The 22,823-nt window shown below is 45.0% G+C and overlaps 1 protein-coding gene across 6 annotated transcripts in view; it reads right to left on the reverse strand.

Annotated features, from left to right (window-relative positions):
• Positions 1 to 5,556: 5,556 nt before the first annotated feature.
• Positions 5,557 to 22,823, reverse strand: part of disp1 (dispatched homolog 1 (Drosophila)) — a 96,028-nt gene continuing 78,761 nt past the window's right edge. For all 6 annotated transcript variants that reach the window (XM_087852268.1, XM_087852263.1, XM_087852264.1 and 3 more), the window contains 8 exons: positions 17,439 to 17,468; positions 16,974 to 17,097; positions 15,401 to 15,528; positions 11,778 to 11,872; positions 10,907 to 11,004; positions 9,229 to 10,818; positions 7,785 to 8,048; positions 5,557 to 7,698 (listed from right to left, as the gene is read on the reverse strand). In XM_087852268.1, the coding sequence (XP_087708394.1) occupies positions 5,959 to 7,698; positions 7,785 to 8,048; positions 9,229 to 10,818; positions 10,907 to 11,004; positions 11,778 to 11,872; positions 15,401 to 15,528; positions 16,974 to 17,097; positions 17,439 to 17,461 (4,062 nt within the window). In that variant the 5' untranslated portion in view covers positions 17,462 to 17,468 and the 3' untranslated portion in view covers positions 5,557 to 5,958. The remainder of the gene's footprint in view (positions 7,699 to 7,784; positions 8,049 to 9,228; positions 10,819 to 10,906; positions 11,005 to 11,777; positions 11,873 to 15,400; positions 15,529 to 16,973; positions 17,098 to 17,438; positions 17,469 to 22,823) is intronic.

Raw genomic sequence — 22,823 nt, forward strand, 5'->3', positions numbered from 1 at the left:
TCAGTCTCAAATACATCCATCGTGGCCTCACAAGGCCAGTTCTGATAGATTTTTACCATTTTCAGCTCTTTTTTCCACAGGTCTAGTTTTTATTTTTTATTGATTAATCAAATTAAAATGCTTTTTCACATTTAGTTTCAGTCGATTGTAATAACCCTGGTTCAGTCACAGCCTGTACTTTGTTTCAGCCTCATGGTGGCGCTGTGGAAAGCTAGGTAATCCACAAAGGCATTAACTCTTTACTAAGTTTTATTCGCTGATAATTGTGTGAGACCTGACATATCGCAAAAGTCTGCAAAGATTCTACAAGGTGACGTTACAGGGATGTTCAGTACTATTTACAGCCACTTCAGTCCACTCTGTGAATGCTGGGATGGGCATACTTCCCTCAGAAGTGCTGATGTTTTTCCTTTTGTGTGAGGATGACTCGCATAGATGTCAGCAGTGATACTGATTACAGAGGTCAGAAATATGTCAGTCAGAGGGGAAATATCATCCTGAGCTAATGACGATGCTGTGAACAGGAAATTCATGGATCCCATGTGAGAAAAGAGCAGTTTAAAAAATGTAGTAATAAGAAGCCAAACCTGCTTCACTTCCACAAACGTAGAGTCCAGAGGCTCCTCCAGAATCTAATTTGTGGAAGCAAATGTTTACGCTGTAAACAAGCTTTCCAGCTCTGCAGCCTCGTCACAGTTATTCCTGGCCTGGGATGGACTGGGACAAAACACCGGGCATTTTGACTAGAGACGGGCCCACCAGGTATTATAGGAAAGGCCATAAAATCTTTGAATGAAAACAAACACTGTTGTGACTTTTCTTTCTTATTGTCATTTAAAATGTGTCGCTTTTAACAAATAATTATCTGAATCTTTCAACCAACGTTTTCATCTGATGTAAAATGTATAGAAATCATTACTCTATTCAGTAAATATTAAGTCTAGTATATATCCCAGTAAGTTATAGTATTCTTTACTTTGTTAAGGCACCATCTGTGCAGTCTGCAATTCTGTTGAAGAAAGATGTTGAATCTATTTAATTACTGGAGAAAAATAATAGATTTATGTGCATTTATTTTATACGTGCATTAAATTTAAATCGGTTTTGTTAGTTAAGCATCTTGAGGTAGAGGATGGGGGAGTGGTTCCTACTTTTTTCTTTTCTTTTTTTGCTGGGAGTTGGAAACCCTTTTAGTTATAGGTATTTGTAATTATAAATTAGGTGTTACTGTTCAGAATACCAGAATAGGGAAGGTGGTGTAGGTTTAAGCTTATTATAAAGGCTATAAAGGATTTATGACTTTTCCTATAATACCATGGTGGGCCGGTCACTAGTCAAAATGCCGATATTTTGTCCCAGTCCAGCCCTGTTATGTTTATTTTTGTATGATACCTGATTTATATTGAATATGGCTGAAGTAAACTAAAGTCTAAAATACTTAGTCATTTGTTTAATTGTAATTTAGCATTATATAACTCACATATAAAACTATCAATTGTAATTTTAAATGGTTTAAAAGCACGTAGAATAGCATACGTAGGCAAGTACATTTCTCCTTTTGTTATCAAGAAGCAAAGACAAAAAGGGAAAAAAAAAGAATCATTCGTCCCCACCAACGCCAAAACGAAATCTACGCCCTTGATATAATCATATGATTTATATACATTTTCTTTCAGATGAAAACTTTGGCTGTAAGATTCAGATAATTATTTATTAAAGAGACATTTTAAATGAGAATAAGAAAGTATTTCTTTGTGCCCCCCTCTCCCTGTTAATGCCCTACCTGCCCCCCTGGCAACACTTTGCTAGACCCACCCCTGCACAGCTACCAGCTGTCAGCTGCTTAGAAAAGGATCCTGGTGTTATTTGTCTCTCAGAAACAGTTCATAACTTCAACTCATCCATGTCACCTAAAAGGTAAACCTGTTTCTCCATCACCTGTTCAGCTCTGATGATTCAGTAAGGACATCTCCTGGTTTCATCTTCATGTTTCCCTCTCACCACATATCCAAACATCCTGACCAGCAGCTTTACAGCTGTGGCTCCAGCAAACATCAGCTGATACTAGAAATTATTATTAAATAAATGCTAACAACAGCTGATCAAGCTTAAACGTGCTGCTGTTGTTTAGCGCGACATCCGCTGGTTTCCTGTTTCTGGCGCAAAGTGGGCGATAAACAAACGAGAGAGACGATCAGCTGATCATTGATCAGTTTCATGATTGAAGGATCAACAGGAGAGAGAGGGGGAGAGAAGAAGAAACAGCTGTGCAGCTCCAGCTTTGTGTCTTTTTCATTGTAACTGAAGTCCGGGACAAACTGTTCCTTTTCACCTCAACAGGAAACCTGTAATATTTTCTCTGAATACGAGACGATTACGTTTTTTAGGGGACGGTTGGCAGCTACTAACTAACCTTATGATTAAAATAAAGTTCACTATCAGTAACATCATAGCACCACCCAGCTGTATAGAAACTCCGTCATGCTAGCTAGTACGCAGAGTTATTGTAACTGACTGTGAAAAGTCAGCATAACAAAAATAAACTCCACCTAAACTTGGTTTAAGTTGCCAGGGGGGCAGATAGACTGCAGGTCATAACTTCTTACCTGGAGTTCACCTGACACTCGGACCGGCGGCCGCCTCGTTCTCTGCTCCTCCTGCCTCACCTTTCCCTCATCCACCTGCTGGAAGCTCCGCCACAGCCACCAAACAACTGAGTTATTTTTACAAATCTTCCAGCATCTGTCCAATCCACCACCTCTCATTGTTTATACCTGTTAGGAAATAGAGAGATATTTTTAATGTGTATCTGCTCATTAGATTGTTTTATGTACTTTAATCATTTAAAAAAAACAAACCCATCATCGGCAGCTATGCCTGCAGATTACACTTAGAAGATTCTGCCTAGAAGGGGGATGTAATAAACCCCTCTACACAGCCTTAGCTAATGTCTGACCTGCACTTAAACAAACAGAATTACAGGGATGCTCACAACCTGAGGAGCGAGCCTCAGAGGGATGTGGGCTCACTGCTCACTGAGCTGTGGAGGAGAGAAACCACAGCCGTGGGCTCAGACACCTGAAGGAACACGAGCTGAGCTGTACGTGCCCAAATACGATCTTTCCAGCAACACAGCACCATCACACAAAAGCTGTGGGCGGTTTTACTTGTGTAACGTTAGAGCGCTTGTTTGTATGTGCGAGCTTGTTTCAGGGATGAGAGGAAACAAGAAGCACGGCGGTATTTTTCCTGCCCGCCATGACGCTGCTGAGTGTGGCTGGTGGAGGGGCGTGTTTTTGAATTAGGAGGAGTTGGACATCAGTGTTTGTCAACGAGCAAGACTGTGGTGGAAACACCACATGATGAGTTTATCATAATTCCACAGACGCGCCACTTTAATCACAAAGTGGGGAAAACGTGTCTGACACTCAAAATAAAGCAATAAATGTGTTGAAGCAGCTCTAGAGGCCAGTGGGCGGTTCCAGCTGTGACAAAAGGGTTCAGACATTATTCACAGAGTGTGTTTGAGGTACATGTTTTCATTTCCAAAAATAATAATTATTTAATGCGATTCATACATGAACCTGGAGGACAGAAACAAAGCATCAATCCCACGTCGCTGTTATCAGATTCTAACAGCAGCACTGTGCTGTCGATATTTGGCTGTTGCACACGCCTCTATCAAATCAAAGATGAATATCTGACTTACTGAAGACAGGGAGCAGGAAGTCAGGAAGGTGGCTGCTTTCTCTAGTTCGACCCCTGAGGAAACAGGTGTTTGCTGCTCTTGGTTTGAAAAGCTTGAGCAGACAAAAAAACAAGCTGTGTGGGATGGAGGAGGAGATTATGTCTGTCACATCTGTCACATCTGTCACATCTGTCACCTGTGCAGACAAACTCGCTCTGAAAGTGGCTCAGCATTATTTGTTTGAAAACTGGCAAACTTCGAGCAAGAGTAAAATTCCTAGCGTTGGGTCAGGGTCGGCTTTCAGCGCTCCCGATGAACACAGGTCATATATTCATTCAACTCTAAGGTCTTGGCCTGTGTAGTGATTTCTTCAGCTTTTTCTTGCTGTCGCTCAAACTGTTGCTGTGAGAATCAAAACGATAAAGCAAAGAAGCCGAAGCCAAATAAATAAGCTGAAAATGTTAAAGTCACATGCAAAGACCTGACGCAGGACCTGAGAGGTGGACCTGGCCCCTTGATCCAGCTACTGTGGAAGGCCGTCAATAAGGTGGCAGGAGGTAGATCCCTGAGCCATCTGTAAAGCACGGCTCTGTCATGGTTTGGGATGAATTTCAGTCTGTGGCAGCTCGTTGAAATTATGAACACAGATTTTATCCACCAAGCAGTCGAAAGTGTCGGTAAAAGCTCTTAACCTTTCAGCTTGGCAATGGTTGCAAAGACACTAAAAGCATTACAGTATTCAGATCACAAAAAACAAAATGGGATCAGTCATGGATTGGCCTCCCCAGAAGCTGCACCTCAGCATGATTGTAGGATTATCATGAATGAAAGAAAAGGCTGCCGATATCCTGAAGAACTGCTTCCCAAGCCTTTTAGGCTCTTTTGAAGAATAACGGCGGTCATAACAAATATCGACTTTCAAGCCCAGTAGAAATGTTCAAGCTCTTTTCGCACCAGCTGGTTTCAGTAAATCGCTGCACCCATTTGTCATTTTCCTATCAAGACAAAGACACGAGGGCTGGCTTGAGACGTTTGCACAGTACTGCATATAAAAGTCATGTATGGAAGTTTCTTCCACTATTGCTGATGCATCATATCAGTGAATTTGCAAAGTGTATAACTATCCTTCCCCCCTCCAGCTTACTCACCATTTATTCTTTGGTAATACAAAAGCGACTGGTTGGCTAATGCGTGTTCTCTATTAGACGAGTGAAACCACGGCTGACGGCTCCTTGTTGGTGTTTGTGTGCCAAAGTGATCTCTGCTGTAATTACAGCCCTGAGGTGTAGCCCCGCCTTCTTCATCGGGTTCAATGATGTCATGTAAGGAATTTTCCCAAGATGTAAGACTTCTTTAAAAAGAATAACTGCCTGTTATTCTGAATGTTAGAAGAGCTGTAAGTGGACCCGTGTGAGAAAGCGCACACCTACAATAAAATCAGATCGTTATTGTGTAAATCACGTACGTTTAAATCAGCCTGTGACCTCGAGCCGTGTAACAGATCGCACCGAAGGCGCCAGCCGCTGAGACGATGAAACAGGTGCACACGCCACGACTCCTGAGTGAAGTCTGCTCTGATTGTGTGTCTGTGTGTGTGCGTCTGTCTGTGTGCGTCTGTCTGTGTGCGTGTGCGTGTCTGTGTGCGTGTGTGTGTCTGTCTGTCTGTCTGTGTGTGTGTGTGTGTGTGTGTGTGTGTCTGTCTGTCTGTCTGTGTGTGTGTGTGTGTGTCTGTCTGTGTGTGTGTGTGTGTCTGTGTGTGTATGTGCGTCTGTCTTTCTGTCTGTGCATGTGTCTGTTAATGTCTGTTAATGTGTCTGTCTGTGTGCGTGTGTCTGTCTGTGCGCACACATACACACAACAGCAGCATGTTTTTGTTTCTTAAAAACGACACTTTAATCACGCAGCTTTTCTCTGAGCGTGTGGCAACAACAGTACACTGGGAGTTAACACGGACTCCAGCACATACAAAAAAGTGACACAAAGCAACAGAGGCGACTTCCTGTCGGTGTGAATGGCTGCTGCGTGTTTAACACACGATTTAAAAACATGAAGAATAAAAAACGACCGTTCCCACAGTGATGACGCAGCTTCATCAGTAGTGTTTGTTTCACTGTTAAAAACAACAATCACTGAAACGCTGGTGAGCACACAAACAAAACTGAATACATGTAGTGAGTCTTCATGAAACACACTGAGGCACTTGGTCAACACTTTGTACGATTGCACAACATTTCTGGACTTTTGGTTTGTGATGCCGACTTCACTCATTGTCAGCACAAGCTTTCAGGAGAGGGATTAGTGCTTATTGCAACAGGAGGCACGCCGGCTTCGCTTTTTGGCACGTCTGACGCTGAACTGCGTTTCATTTTCAACGTCCTGTTAAAACAGCTGAGTTTCTTTGGAGAGGCAGAGGCCGCCCGCTCTCTCTTTGAGTCTCGCTTGCACGTCTTAACGATCTCTTCCCGTGTGACGGGAATACTGTCCGGCTTGTCCTGGTTGCCAGGGACATCCGTGTGCATCGCTGTTTCAGTTCTTGTGGTGGGCGTGTCATCACCACGATAACGGCTGGTGTCCGTTGCACATTCATGGCAGCTTTTGTGTAAGGAGCCTGCAGAGGGGGAGGGGCTTTGAGGCTGTGCTGTGGTGCTGATATTTTGGCTACTGTCAGGTAATGACACTTCATGCCGATGAACTATGACCTCTCCAGCAGTCTCAGAATCAGAGCCAGGTCCTGGATCCGGGCCAGCGTCCTGCTTTGGGCTCGTGGATCTCTGGTCTCCTACGGCAGCCTGCAGGGCCGCAGTGTGAACACAGTGCTTCCTGAGGTGACAGGTGTGGGGAGCTCCTTGCCTGGGGGTCACCACTCTCCCCTGTGAGCAGTGGTGGAAATGAGTGAGTGGAAAGTGGAAGTAGTGCATACTGCACTCCACGCGTTTGTAGGCTGGGTCCCGGTTTGTTGGTAAAAGGCTCGCGTTTTGTTTGCTGAGGGGGAAGAGCTGAGAGGTTGGAGGGCGAGAATCCGGCGCACAGGAATGTGGGCTCCACTGCTGAAGCAGATGATCCCCACATGTGCAGCTGGTGTTTTGCGAGTACTGGCACCTGCACGGCGTGCTCAGCGTGGCTACGTGCCCATTCTCAGATCCTCTTTCTTCTGTGTTCGAGTAATGAATGTTTGAGAAAGGAGCAGCGTGGTGGTGAGGAGGAACTCTGTTATAAAGCTGAGTGCTGGCATCGTGCCCTTCGTGCAGTTTATCCTCCGTTTTTTGACTGGATGCTAAAGGCTCCAGCTCATAATGCTCCACCTCACCGCCCCTGCTGTCCAGCTGGTATTTCGCCAGACCAGAACTCTTCCTCTGGGGCGAGGGGCTGCTGGATGTGGTTTCGGTGAAGGCCTGACACTGCAGTTTTTTGGGCAGCGGTATCTGGCCACAGGTGCCCTGGGGCCCCAGGCAGCGGCACATGCACTGAAAAAAGAAGGTGGCAAAGGCCCAGCTGATGCACATGATCAGCATCATGAACATGCCCAGCTGCGTGTAGGCCAGGACAGTCGACGGCATCATCATTGCGCCGGCAACAAAGGTGGTTAGTGCTGCCATTGCAATAGCAGAACCCATCCGACTGAGGGAAAATATCACCTTTCCCTCACGGTCCGGCTCTGGGGCAAGTCGGTAGGCCACGCCGTAGTGGACAGCAAAGTCCACCGACAGCCCGACCGCCACTGAAATGGTCACAGACTCCAAGACGTTGAGCTCCCAGCCCAGAAGCACCAGAGAGCCCACTGTGACAAATATGGTCCCAGCAATGGACAGGATGGCATACAGGCTGATGATGAAATTCCAGGTGGTCAGGAGCATGACGCTGAAAGCAACAGCCACTGACAGCGCCATAGCAATCAGAGTCCCATCTGACAGGCTGTCCTGGAGGTCATAAAACTCCAGGTTGCTCACAAACCAGCCGTAGCTGAGGCCTGCTGGGGCGTAGCGAAGCTCCTCCTCGATCCAGGCATCCACCTAAAACAGAAAGACATTACTAACGTTATAAAATATCTTGTTTCACCGGTGGAGATGTGTGCAGGGGATGCTGGGGCTGTGCGTACCTCACGGTAGAACTGGTACATCTTCTCATAGGCCAATGTGAAGAGGAAGGTGCTCTGGAACTCTAAAACAATGGCTCTGATGGTGTCGTTGATGTCAAATCGAGGTCCAGGGGTCTTGCTGTCAAGGTGGTAGTTAGTACTTCGATCCAGCTCCATGATGGCTCTTTTGATACACAACTCAAAGACATCCTGTTTGTATGGGAAGATGGACTGACTGCAGCAAGGGTAGACAGAGGCCTCGTCGCAGTCCTGGTTCTCCATCCACTGTTAAAAACAGAAGAGGTAAACCGGTCAGGTTGCTTTCTGAAACTTTATGGCTTAATTCATTCATGGCCAACGTCTAAAAGGACTGCAACTGAAAAATGAAAGACTTCCATCCACATGGATGTCTTGAAATAGCCTGTGTGACGATTTCTGAGAGAATGGCTGAAGACCTGCTCACTCCTCACCAGCACTCTTCGCTGTGCTCATCATGAACAGTGCTGACCGTTCTCTGTGAAGGTTCATCCAGGTCATCGTAGTCTAAGGAGCTTGCAAAGAAAAGCGTCTGGACTTGTTCAAGTTGCTTGAAGACGTTTTGCTTCTCATCCGAGAAGCTTCTTCAGTTCTAAGGTCAAATGGTGGAGAGTCCCAGATTTAAACCCAGAGGAAGTATCTCCCCAAAGAGGGACAAAGGGACCCCTGATGATCCTCTACGTTTTGTCCCTTTGTCCCTCTTTGGGGGGATACTTCCTCTGGGTTTAAATCTGGGACAAGTCCAGACGCTTTTCTTTCCAAGCTCCTTTTCAAAGTGATCGCTAGCGACACAGCTATGTTAGCATAAACACAGTGAAGCTGGAGGATGAACGCTAACTTCCACTTGATAAAAGTTAACGTGAAGGTTCCTGATGGTTAGAGACAAATGTAATCGCATGGCAGGATGCTGTAAACGGACCAAACTTCAGTCAGGAGAACAACTGAGATGATCAATCCACAATACGAGGTTAGTCATTCATATACTGCTGCTGGGCTGCAGTTACATCGTAAGGTTTAAAAACTGAGCTTTGAAATGAACAGTGGTGATAAAAACCGAGCGAGGCCGACAGTGATCACTGACTGTTTTTAGGGACTCGTTCAGGATACAACAGCCTTAATAAACGCAGAGTAGTTTGGACCTGGAAGCAGGGTTCACGCGTTTCACTTGAAGACCAGATAACAAGTCATTTTTCTATATAGCAGATAAGCTAATGCTAGCCGACTGTAAGAAAGTTTAATCTGATGAAGTCAATCAGTCCAAGTGAGAATTTAACAAACGGCAGGAGAACACCAACAGCAGAAATGTCTTCAACTCTTAGAGTAATCGTTTTGGAGATCAATTGTGGTTTAATAACTTTATTTTATTGATAAAAAGGTTCTTGAGGTTTGAGTTTGCTCCGTATATCACGAGTACACATGCAGTACTGACCTGTTTGAACGTCTCGATGAAGCAGCTGGTGAAGTCCTGCTCTTCGGACTGAAAGACGAAGCTCTGGTTTCTCATTTTCTGGCAGAAGTTGAGGATCCAGACCTGAGATGCTGGACTGGCAATGTTGAAACTGCTATCCAGCATCAGCTTTCCTTTGTTTTTGGGGTTCAGGGGATCACCATTATCCACAGGGGTCACCCCCCAGATGATGGTAATGGGCATGTGGAGGTCCTCGCCATGATGGACTCTCTCAAACATGAAAAGCTTTTTGTACTCTGCATCATAGCGCTCAAATGGGTGAGAAGACCTGAAGACCTGAAACTCTGCCAGCTCCAAGGAGGGGAGCTTCATCTTTGGGTTTACACAAACCACATAGGCCCCGCCCACGGTCATGGCAAGGAACCAGAAGAGCCAGAGGTAGCGGAGCTTGATGACGATGCAGGGCAGCACCTTCTCGAAGAATATCCTCGACACCTCCGAAACCGTGAAGAGGCATTTGTTGGCCTTTTGGCAAAGACCGGCCCAGAACATCTGCGTGCAACAACCCGTCTGCTGGTGCTGAGGCTTAGCGCAGAGGAACACGTTCGGCAGGTAGCGTTCATGTAGCACCACCACGGCGGGCAGCCATGTCACCATTAAAATATAGTTGACCAATATGGCGGTGCCAGCGTAGACTCCGAAGCAGCGGATGGCAGTGATGTTGCTGACATAGTTGGCGTAAAAAGCAGCAGCAGTGGTGAAGCTGGTGACAAACATAGAGAGCGCCGCGTGTTGAAGGGTCACGCCCACCGTCTCTGCCAGCTCGGCGTGAGGCTTATCGAACTTCGTGTAGTTCCACACGTCACAAAGCACAAAGGCGTCATCTGCACCGATACCCACCAGGATGATGAGGGCTGTGAGGTTCATGAAGGGGAAGAACTCAAAGTTGAAAACCATTCGGTAGAGAAAGTATGACACAATCAGCGAGCTGATGATGGCTATTATTGTCATGAGCGTGATGAAAACTGACCGCGTGTACACGCACATGACCAGCAGGACGATCACTATGGCTATGGCAGGATACACCGTGTCTGTGAGGAGGTAGTCCTGAAAGAGGTCGTGTTTAATGCCGAACTCGATCCCTGTGACCGTGGTGATGCCGTCGGAGGCGTTCCAGTTCTCGAAATTGTCCAGGTAAATGTTCATCATAGACTCGCCTTTCTCCGTGGGGGAAAAGAGCATGCTGTACTTGAGCACAGGCGGCGGGTACTCCAGGCTCTTGGGACTCAGGAAGTCTTTGTCGACCAGAAAGTGAAAGATCTGGTAGATGGCGTTGTATTTGGTGCACTTGCGGGGCACACTGGCACACTTTAGCTGGTCTTTCCGCCGCAGGGTCATGTCCCAGCAGTCGGGTCCCAGAGTGCCGTTGTGATAGTATTTGGCACACGAGCGCAGGATCTTGAGCGTGTGCGATACATCTCGTTCTGTAATCTTCTGGCAGGATGACCTGTTGTTGAGGACGGCGATGTAGTTGCCTAGCGTCCAGCTGGGGCAGCAGGAGTCAGCATTGGTGCGCTGACAAAGATTCCAGTAGTCCCGGTGGGAACGCACCTGAGGACGGAAAGAATGAATAAATACGCGAAAACAAGCAGAAGTGTAACAGAAAAACATTCACACGACTGGAATGATGCCAGCATACTCTTGCGTTGTCCAGATTGCACATGGATTTGATGGCCTGAATACTCCACAGGTTCTTCCCTTCAGCTGATGAGAACACCACTCTGGAATAACTGTCACCTGCAGAAAGGATGGCATCGTCAAGTAGGAAAGCAAGTTTCCCATTTTACACAAGACAAAAATAATTTGACCAACTGGCAAAGATCCTGTTCACTTCCATCAGCCACAGTAAAAAGCACAACTATTCCATGTCTGCTCATCCTTATATAAAGCCATAAAGCTTTCTGGGAGTTGTGTGGAATGAGGCAGAGCCTTCAGTTTTCAGGCCCCTCTTCTGTGGAACCAGCTTCCAGTTTGGATTCAGGAGACAGACACTATCTCTACTTTTAAGATTAGGCTTCAAACTTTCCTTTTTGCTAAAGCATATAGTTAGGGCTGGACCAGGTGACCCTGAATCCTCCCTTAGTTATGCTGCAATAGATGTAGGCTGCCGGGGATTCCCATGATGCATTGAGTTTTTCCTTTCCAGTCACCTTTCTCACTCACTATGTGTTAACAGACCTCTCTGTATTGAATCATATCTGTTATTAATCTCTGTCTCTCTTCCACAGCATGTCTTTATCCTGTCTTCCTTCTCTCACCCCAACCAATCACAGCAGATGGCCCCGCCCCTCCCTGAGCCTGGTTCTGCTGGAGGTTTCTTCCTGTTAAAAGGGAGTTTTTCCTTCCCACTGTCGCCAAAGTGCTGCTCATAGGGGGTCATATGATTGTTGGGTTTTTCTCTGTATCTATGAAGCGCCTTGAGGCGACTTTTGTTGTGATTTGGCGCTATATAAATAAAATTGAATTGGACTAGTATAATTCTCCCTGTTCTCCATTGTCCTGAAGCTTACCTGGCACATCACAGAAGAACTCTTTACTGAAGTCCCACTCAGCTTGCCGTTTGTCTCTGTCAAAGTGGTCTTTGGGCCGCCTGGGCTCTTGGTGACTGGAACAGTAGAAGGAGAATAAGCAAACATCTGAAGCACTGAACTAAGGTGCTGAACAGGATGTGAACTTTACACAAAATACCTTGATGTCACTGGGAAGTGCTAGACCATTCTGTGTAATCTATGAAGCTTTACATGATTCATAGCTCAGTATTATGAAATCATCAGCCCTGGGTTAAGTTTCCGTCCCCACCCCTTTGAACCAGATATGTGATTGGCTACTCCTCACAAACAGAAGCTTTGCACAGCGGGAGGGCAGCGTTCCTGCACTTCCAGCCAGAGTTGGGCATGAAATCACCTTTGGCATCAGAAAGAATCAAGAGTAGGAAAAAACAGACCCCCCCCCCCCCCCCCCCCCCCAAAAAAAAAACAAAAACAAAAACAAAAAAAAACAACAACTATCTGACTGTTTAGACCAGTCCGAGCTGTATGATCATCCACCACTGTAACAGTACACACTCAGTGGCGACCTTATTTGACGCACCTTTGTGACTGGACATTTGTATTAATCACATGGCTGCAGCTCAGTGCATTAAGGCTTGTAGACTTGGTGAAGATGGTGATCAGGGGATGAAACCAGATTTTGCAGAAGGCCATATGCAAATGATTTCATTTTGTTTCTTGAATGAAACACTTCAAATTTAGCAAAATGTCTAAAAAACAAAACAAATGATTCATTCGAGAAATTTCAGTTTCAGATCACAACAACATCTAAAGTATCCTGTCCTCCTTATGTTATCCTGAAACACACATTGACACTTTGTTTGAGGCCGCTGTTGTTGTAAAATTAACTTTATTTCATAGAGTTAATTCCTAACATTCCTATTACTGTTTTATATTGTTATTATTGTTTTACTTTTTAATGGCATTTTTATATTGTTAAGTTTCCTCTGCACACTTTGGGCCACTTAGTGAGCAACAGCCAGAAGAAATGTAGTATTTCTAAAGCTAAACGTGGCCCCAACCTGGTACTAGCTAAATGTAACTAACAAAATGACCAGTGAGTCTATAATAAGATAGCTAGCTAACATTACAGTTGAACTATTGGAGATACCATTTCCGTTAAGTTCTGTCAGAGCTCCTGAACAATGAGAGCAAAAATGTGTCACTTGGTACTTAAATGTGTTCAATGACTGACAGAAAATGAGGAAAAGCTCTAAAAATATTTGTAGCACAAATGTGCTGCAAATATAATAATCAGTCGGTACCAAGTTAAACGATTCTTATTCACGACTTCGTGAATCAAACAGATGCTGCTGTGTCAGAAAAGGCAGCCGTCATCGCAGCTACCTACAAGAAATCAGATAAATGACTCTGCAGTACAGCGAGGTACTGCTGTCATTGTTCTCATAATCATAATGGTAACTCTGAGCAGGGCGCCCGGGGGGAGACGTGCAGATCAGCTTTTTAAATGAGCCACATTTTTAGGAGGAAAGGAGGAAGGGTAATCAGGCGGCTGTCAGAGAGAGTGACAGACAGAGGGATGAGCCAGGGGAGCTCGCTGACAGCAGCAGGAGCCACTTTCTGATAAGCACAATTACATGAAGACAGACACGCGGCGCAGGACAGACGAAGGCGTCCACAGAGGGGGGCGGAGACAACAGACTTTAATCAGCAGAAGAGAGCTGCAGCTTTTAGAGGCTCTAATCTTAGCTACATGTATCTACACAACATCTGCTCATAAAAACTTAAACATTAAATCTGACTCAAAGACTGTTCTGATTTTAATCATGCTAAAGTGACATGCCTGTGAATATGGTGATATGCATCAAATAAGCAAAACTGAGCAACAGTAAAATTTAAGAAACCAGATGTCTGCAGTCTGATGTGTGCAGGAAGACCTGAAAGACATGCAAAGACTTGCTCTTGATTAGTGAGCAGACTCTGGCTGACGGGAGGCTGACCTCGTGGACGAACCTCGACTAGTCCCTCTTCTTTCAGGAGATTCAGACAGGTCTGTCAACAGTATCCTTCACCCCTACCTCTGACCCCCATGCCTTTAACTCTCGCTCCCCTGTGACCTCTCTTCTTGGTTTATAGTGGAAGCCAACGGCACGAGAGCCAAACAAAGACACTATATGATGTCTTTGTTCAACCAGTAACAGTTTAATAATGTTCTCTACAGTCACTTCAGTTTTACAGCCTCGAAAGTAATTAAACATTTAATAATGTCTAAGAAAATTATGTAAGTTTATTTGATTTAAAGAGTTTTATTTTGGACAACTTGCTTTAAATGTTTCATATTTATAGTGTCCACCAGGTGGCACTTTACACTTTTTACCTTTTCCTGCAAGTTTGCCGAGTTACTCACACAATAAGTGGGTCTCACTATTGATGATTGATATTGGACAATGGTGTGTGTGTCTGTGTGTGTTTCAGTCTCAAGTCTTCTCTCTTAGAAAGCCACTCTGTGTTTAAACTAAAGCCGTGATAATAAACACTGATAGCTTTTCAGTGCTTCAACAACACTGAAAACAAAATTGGGCTCTTTGGTTCTGGCTCAGGTAGTTTATGGTGGAGCAGTTATTTTGAAGAGGGCAACACTTTACAGCACACAGGAGGCTCTGGGAATGATCTTTTAGGGGGAAAGAGGAGGTAGAAACGGAGCATCTCCAACTCTGACCCATCTGAAGATGAGAGTGGAGGGGAGGTGGATGAAGGAGCAGCAGGATAGACTTTTCCATTTCCATATTCTGGTCTCCCACAAAGACCAGAATATGGTCTGCAATGCTCTGCTATGTTCCAGCAGCCAGAGGTCTGATCCCTTGACCTACACGCTATGGAGGAAATCCTGCAGCTAATTGTGGCAAACGTGACAAAGAGACCCTCAATGCAAAATGTGGACACAGAAAACTCAGATGTGCAGGGCAGTGCGGCTGCAGTTTACCTGGAGGTGAAGTGGACAGAAGCCTGCACTGCTGCAGAGAAGAAGTAAAAGGTCTGACTGGAAAACTAATGTCTGAGGAGCCAGAAAAGCTCGTATGATGCAGCAGGGACCTGCTGTCAAAGTTTGCTGAGCTACGCCGCTGCTCATCCATGCTCGAAAAGTCAAAACCATAATCTTAAAGTGAACACTGAAGTCGATGGGACACAACGATGTGACAATGAGAGCACTAAAGACTCAATGAGAAGACTCGCATTGGGATTAAACTTGTCGGTGTTCGAAGGAGATTTTACACAGACAAGTGAACAAAACACTGTTGTGTGTTTCAGAGTTTGCTGCCCATGTAATCAATCGACTGACTGCACATTTTAGCGTGGACTAAGGGTTAGACAAATATTTAACATGTGAATGTGAGATTTGTCCTCCTGCAGCGACACTTGTGCAACAAATCTTTGTTTTCTTCTGTTAAAGCAAACATCTGCAGATGAACCCACCGATGAGAGCTTTAATGTCAATCGCCTTTCAGGCGGCTTGATGAGCAGACAGAGAAACTCTACAGCCTTTGGAAAAAAAGCTGCTAAACCGGCTCTCACATGTTCCTGCACGGAGCTTCAGAAAGCATCTCAGATGAGTGTAAACTCACATTTTGGCCTGCTCATCTGCATATTTGAATGGATAATTGGCCAGTGTGGCTTTATAGCCCGTGTTCTTCACCATATTGTTCCATGTGACTAGTCGCTGGCCAATGGCTGTTCCCCGTGGCTCGAAGCCCTTGTAGGAAAAAAAGATACCAGAAATAAAACAGCAGAAATTGACATGATTATGCTTGTAGAAATGTATTGTATTAAGGCAAACTGATCGTTTTATTATCACACAGTTCTCATCACGCTCAGCCAATACAGGACGTTTAAGCCCGACACACATTTTTAGCGATTTAAAAATCAAATATATTCACTGATATTCCCCTAAAATCAAACCCTGAACTATTTCATCACAATATCTATGGAAATTTAGAAATTATTAGAAATAACGTGAATAACAGTCAAATTCATGTTTGCTTTTTTTGTACACAGAGTTTGGCAAACTAAACTCAAACATAACAGGACCACATAGAACCGATCAGCCTGCATGAGTGCGTCTATATATACAACATGAGTACTGCATTTTTCAGACCATAAGGCGCATTAAGCGAAACAAAACAGTCAGATAAGTCAAACTTTACTCAACTCATTCTTCTTGCTTCCTCCACTTCCGTAACATTGATTCATTAATGCTGAATTCTCTGCAGCTGCTCTATTCCCATGTTGCTGCAGTATATTAATGACTAACCTCGTATTGTGGATGGATTATCTCAGTTGTTCTCCTGACTGAAGTTTGGTCCGTTTACAGCATCCTGCCATGCGACTGCATTTGTCTCTAACCATCAGGAACCCTCACTTAACTTTTATCAAGTGGAAAAAAGTTAGCGTTCATCCTCCAGCTTCACTGTGTTTATGTTATGCTAACATAGCTGTGTCGCTAGCGATCACGTAGCACATCATTATATACCAGCTAGTCCAACTTCAGTAACCCTACAAACGTCACTGCTGTTTAGTTTTCTGTCTTCATTTATGTTGGAAGTGATAGCAGAGCTGTACGTTTTGATTTTTTGAGAAATCTCTCAGTCACAACATGCTACATCATGTTTAGGTGGAAGCTAGCGAGCTAACTTCCTGCTAACTTCTAACTCTTAAATTTAATAACTTCTGTTTTCATGATCCCTGGATGTTAAACTTCATAGTTACACCTGGTAAAGCAGCAACGCTGATCATTTTATTAAAGATGAAAGAATTTAGACAGTTTTTAACGCTCAGTGATGCTGCAGTGTTTGTTTGACTCTGGGACCTGAGGCGGACGGAGTTTGGGACCCAGATTCCTCCGCGAGGCTCCTGACTACGGCAGCCATAATGCTCTGACAGTCCTCAAGTGGTGCGGCTTCATAGTTTAGCAAAGTCATACTGAAGCATTTATGACAGATTTTTGAGCGCCGTGCACCACATAAAATCGGTTTGAGGTCAATAAGCACAACCAGAATTCATACATAAGACGCACTGACGATTGCTGAGAAAATTATAGGATTTTAAGTGTGCCTTATAGTGTGGAAAATACAGTACTACACACTGAAAAGAGGACGGCTACCGTCATCTACAAAGGTGACCAATGAGTAGTGTACTCACGAGCAGTGGGTCAGAGAAATCCGGCAGGTCAGGCACAAGTATGCCCACCAGGGCACAGATCACAATAAGCACCGTGCACACACCCAGCACCACCACTGGCCAATCAGCTATTAGCTCAGCATAGCTGTGAAAAAGACACACAAAAGTTGACGACAAGACGTCCTTTGACAGTTGATTTCAAACAGCATGTGCCTCTGATTACATACAGAGTAGGAGAAACAAGAAAAGCATCAAATTAGTCACTGAGGGAACAAACGGAGAAAACGAAAACATGTCTTCTCTTTAAGAGTTAGATTTTACTGTAGGTGAATGGATAAATGAGGACAGTTGCTAGTTACTGCAGGATAAGTGAAGCTCCCATCAATAAGTCGTGACTCACTGAGGAATGATGGCTCCAGTAGAGCTGTGATGGATGGATGACAGAAATAAAGAAAGGAGGAGAAGTTTGAGCGTTTCTGGTCTTACCTTCTGGGAAATCGAAAAGGCATCGAAGGGCTGGAAACCAAAGAGAGGGAGATAAATCAGGTTTATATTTTGAAGTCAAAGCAACAACCAATCAAAAACATATTGGAGGAGACTTGAGAAAGAGTGGACATCTTTTCTCCATCATCTGCTGCTTATCTTTCTCCAGCAGGAGCGCGCAGCGTGGATACTGGACCGCTGAAGACATTAAAGCTGACATAGCTGTCAAAACCACTTTGTGCTGAGCGTCTCATAACTCTCTGCTCCTTTTTCAAACTTTGTTCTGATTTGACAGACAAGCAGGGATTTTCTCTCTAATATACACGAGCCACACGCCGACATCTAACGACTCGAGCGAGGTACCAGCATCTAAACTGCAGGCCGACGCCGACCTGAAAACTTGTGCTCAAAATGATCCTGAATTTCTGGCTGATCCTGACACAAACGGACGTCAGCGTGAAGCTAAATAAAGCCTCAAATGTTCCTGATAACTGCTAAACAGCATTTTTTAAATTTCATTGAAGCCAAGTGAAGCCTAGTGTGCCATGTGCTCGATAAATCAGCACTCCAACACACACCAGGCCCTCGCCGATACAGCGGGAAGTCTCGGATTACAACTTCCACACAAAGACATGTTATCACATTGTGAAATCAGGCTTCCTGTTGGTGGCTGACCCAAACAGGCCCACAGACACATACGAGGCCTTCAGCTGCTCGGGATCTATCTGGAATCCTCGTCAGCTCCTCTTGGGAGCAGTGGGGGGAGCGTCCGGTATGCCGGAGAAGCAGCAAACGCGCCGGGTGGAAGGGAAGAGGAAGTGGCAGAATCAGATACGACCACCTGATCACAGTGGGGCTACAGGAGATTAATGATCAAGGCTAAAGGGGTTCACGGGAGACAGACACATGTCTGTGTGGAGAAAACACACGGAACAGTTGGAGATTTTAGCTTCCCAGAAAACCTAAACTGAAGCTTTGCAGTTAGAAAAGGTGCAGGGTTGGGGTTTTTTTGATGAACATACACAGCTGAGTGAATAAAAACGGGCAAACAGAACAAAGTCTGAACACTCAATAAATAAATGAATCACATGACATAAACAAGTAAACTGATACAGGTAAACGTCACGTTATCAGAGCTGGTTTCAGCTGATATTTACCATGGCTGACACTTGCAGATGTCGATAAGGCCAAAACCGATATTACCCAAAGACACTAGGGGTGCAACGATACTAGTATTGATATTGAACCGTTCGATACAGTGCTTTCGGTTCGGTACGCATATGTATGAACAATACAAAACTTTTAATTTATTTTATCAACTTTCCTTCTGACGATGCTGTCTGTGTTGAGCGCTCAGTGGATCTGCGCTCGACTACTCCGCCTACGCTGCACTGTCGAGCGCTGATCCACTGAGCGCAGCGCAAGCTAGCAGACAGAAGGTTAAGCTCGTTGCAACATGGCAAATTGAACCTCCCCCACCCTCATTCAGATCTGGCCTTTGGAACTATTTTGATTTTCATGTGACGTATGACCCTGAAGGTAAGCGCGTCATGGACTAAAGTAAAACAGTATGTCGGATGTGCCAGCAATGCTCAATTACATGGGTGGGAGCTAGTGCGTTAGCGCAGTTAGCTCGTTAACGTGTTGACACCGTGCAAAGACAAGTGGAAGCAGACAAAAACAACAAGCACGCATGCTACAAACTTTACCCGAGTCATTTAGACAGCCGTTAGCACATGATTCTCCTTATGGGGACCTGATATGTTTAATATGCTGCTGAGAATATAGCCCAGAAGAAGCGTATAGTATAGCTTTTATTTTGAAAGAGCCATTTCTCTGTAATAAACTCTCTTTTCCAAAGATGAGTGATTTTTCCATCAGATAGATTTATTTTTTATTACTTTGTTGTTTCAGCAACATTAAATTTAAAAACTGTACTTTTGAGTTAAAATATATATTTATAATTTTAATAAATGACAAATTAAAAAAGCATGAACATTTTTTTGTATCAAAAAAAAATCGAACCGTGACACCAAAGTATCGAACCGAACGAGGAATTTTGTGTATCGTTGCACCCCTAAAAGACACGAAAATCAGTCGTTTTAAAAGAGCTGTTTATTGCACACTGATGCCAAATGAAGGCACAAGTTAAAATGATGACAAGTCGAGAGGAGAGTGTCAGGACCGTGACTACATCAATGAGCAGAGTCCTTATTGGAGGCCAGAGGGACTGGATTAATAATAATAATTATTCTGCCAGAAAAGTCTCTGGAGAGATCAATGCAGGGCTTCAACCTGAAGCTTAAAGGACTGTAAATACAGTTTTAGTGCATCATAGATTCACATCTTTACTGGAAGCTAAGTGGCCCTACTTTACTTCTCTAATGGTACAAAGAAACAGGAAGTGAGTTCTGAGGTAACCTTGTGCAGCTAATCAAGTTGACAGCACTCTGATTTTAGCGACATGGCCCCATGATCCAACCAGGGCGTCTGTCCCCCCATCAAAGTCAGATAAGTCATAATGGGAACCACAAATGAACCAGTGGAACCAGTGAGGAACTTTACTCCACAGGGTTGTAAGGAGGTTGTAAATCCGCTTTAAAGTCCCGCTGGGCCTTTTTATATGACAGCCAAATGTCAAGTGGCACAAGCTGAGAGCACGGTTTGCCAACACAGGTATGCACAGACACAAACAGGCCATCGCTCACGCTCCTCTGGGAAAGAAATGTTACAATGCATTGCTCCGATGCTCCGGGCTCCCTGCAAACACCACAGAGCCCACGGCATCGAGCCGGCATCGACACTCCTCAAATCCCAAACGGATCGAGCACGGATGAGTTGGAGGAGGTCCAATCCAGCAAGGCCTCACCGGATCTGCTGCCTGTGTCACCACAGTGTTAACCAAGTCCACTCACAGATGGACCTGAGTGTTTTCATAGCATTAAGCCATTTGAAGCAATGGCTTTAAATTAGCTCATTGATCAGATTAAAACGTGTTTTCCTCCCTTTGCTCTTCGCTCTCGTATATTAGAGACTTTTCCCCTTCAGAGTGACCTCTAACCTGGTTTAAACCAGCAGTACCTAATGAAAGCCACGTTTCCCAGCCCTCCTTTGAACACGCAGCCGAGGGAAAACTCTGTATTGCTAATGTAATTCATTTCACTGGGCGCCGTCTCCTGGCTTTCCATGTATGGCCTTGAACTGCAGACCCCAGGACACAGATACGGCCCAAAATGGAGGAGTGGAGCTATCGGAAACACTTGGAGCAGATTCATTAACGCGCTGTCAGGCTGTCTATTTGTCTACTTAATGGTCTGTTTTGAATTTTGGCCTGCAACGCTCCGATCTGAATTCATTTCAGCCAATTGGAAAGCTGCACAGCATACTTGGATGCTTTTGAAGAAGACAAGATGATGGATTCTTGATCTATGCAGTTCACAGCAATAATTTATGCCATTGTTATAAAACTGAAACTGGCAAGCTGGGGTCAACGTGATCTCAAGAACTGTAAAATGAACAACCACCTAAATCCTTTGACCTGCCACATCAGGTTTCCTCCACGACTCTCTGGTCCCTCCTTCCCTTTCTTCCTTTGCTTGCTGCCTGCTCTCTCTTTTCCCTCTCCTCCGCCCGTGTAACCTTTCACTGTTATTCTATTTACCAGAGGGAGTGTTTCTGGATCACTGGGCTAATTAATAAGGTAAACACAGACGGCCCGCCGCTCGCTCAGCACGGCGCTGACAGAGAAGCAGCTGGGACCGAGGCTTTCTCCACACCACGGCTCTGGCTCATCCCAGACGGAAGCAGACAATCGCGCGAGGAGGAGCATGGAGAAATCTTTTGGGGTTCATCCAAAACGGAGATCTTGGAGCGCACTGTAACAGATGTGAGGCGATTGCTGGTGTTAAGCTCTCAGGGCCACGTTTGTGCACTGCTGTTGTTGACATTTGTGCTCAAACTCGCTGCATTTCACCACCGGACAGGAAGTAGCAAAATAATAAGTAAAGGGGTTAAGAGTTCAGAGGACGGAGTTAACTGTCAACAGACGGGTAGCTGAATATTTCACAAACATGGCCTTTAAGTCGGCGCAGGAACAATTAGTGTCAGCCATCAGGCTGCTGGGCCCGCCCTGCCCCTCGCTGGAACGCTGCACTCAATTAGAGGCTCGATCTAGCCGTGAAATAGGCCCCGGCTACCAGTGCTCCCACTCGAATGACATCATGAGGCTAGCTGGGCAGAAAAACACCACACTGTGCCCGACAGCTCGGCCTAGAGAAGAATGCTGTGTCGAGCCTGGGACTACATTAACAACTGTAAACAGATACGAGGCTCAGAGGGCGTGAGGATGGAAACTTTGTGACAGATAAATAATTGTAATGAGTGGAAATCAGCGCTTTAGTGTTTGCATATAAATACAGGCTGACTTAAAGTTCAGCTTTTAGAAAGCTCGGAAATGCGCGAGTGTGGAAATCAGCCCAGCAGTGTTGCAGTAAACAGATAATAAAATCCAAGACTGTAAACACTTGTAAAGCCGTTACTCACATACATCAGAGAAATACCAAACAAGAGCAGCCAACTGTGCGCCATAAAGTGGACGCTTTTACGTCTGCAAAGATCAGCAGACAGACAGATAAGAAAGCAGGGAGGGAAAAAGGCATCAGTGGTAACACAGTGATTCATTGGGCATCATGTTTCTAACAGGCCTCCAATAAACACAGAAACAGGCCTGGGCTCTTTAAACTAAGTTTAGACTGAGGTCAGTCGGGGACACGCTCGTCTCATCACCGCATGGTGGAAACGCAACCAGGAAAAAGTGCAGCAACCACAGGACAAGCGCCGTTATGGACGCACTTACATGCAACAATAATAATAATTGTGGTGGGGCGTGGTCTGCGGTGGCGTGCAGGGAGGGCGGACGCACCTGCACGGCATCCGCAATCACGCCACCACGTTAAAACACGGGGACTCAGGTGTGTGTGGTGTGTGAGGTGTTGTAAATAAAATGTCCGAAAACGTTGATTCCTGGACCCGCCGTGCCTTATGCCTGCCACAATAATAATAATAATACTGATGTATACTTTATTGAGCCCCGTGGGGAAATTGCTCTCTGCATCTAACTGAGTGAAGCAGTGATAAGAGTGTCAGTAAAAAAAAAAAAGATGGAAGAAACATCCTTCAACCATGTCGAAGGGTTTTATCCACCAGAGGGCGCTCTACGATACCTGTGGCCCGTTGGCAACACGTGTGGAAGCATTGCTGTGGATTTGGCACGTCCACAACAGCCAGCTGAGCATAACAGAGTTAGACAAAGCACAAACGAGTTGGTAAATATTTAAACAAATGTTTTGGAAATCTGTTTATGATTTGAGTGCCTGAAACAATAACAGA

This window comes from Neolamprologus brichardi, chromosome 15, assembly GCF_056152115.1.
Source record: "Neolamprologus brichardi isolate AB-2024 chromosome 15, ASM5615211v1, whole genome shotgun sequence".
NCBI classification, from domain to species: domain Eukaryota; kingdom Metazoa; phylum Chordata; class Actinopteri; order Cichliformes; family Cichlidae; genus Neolamprologus; species Neolamprologus brichardi.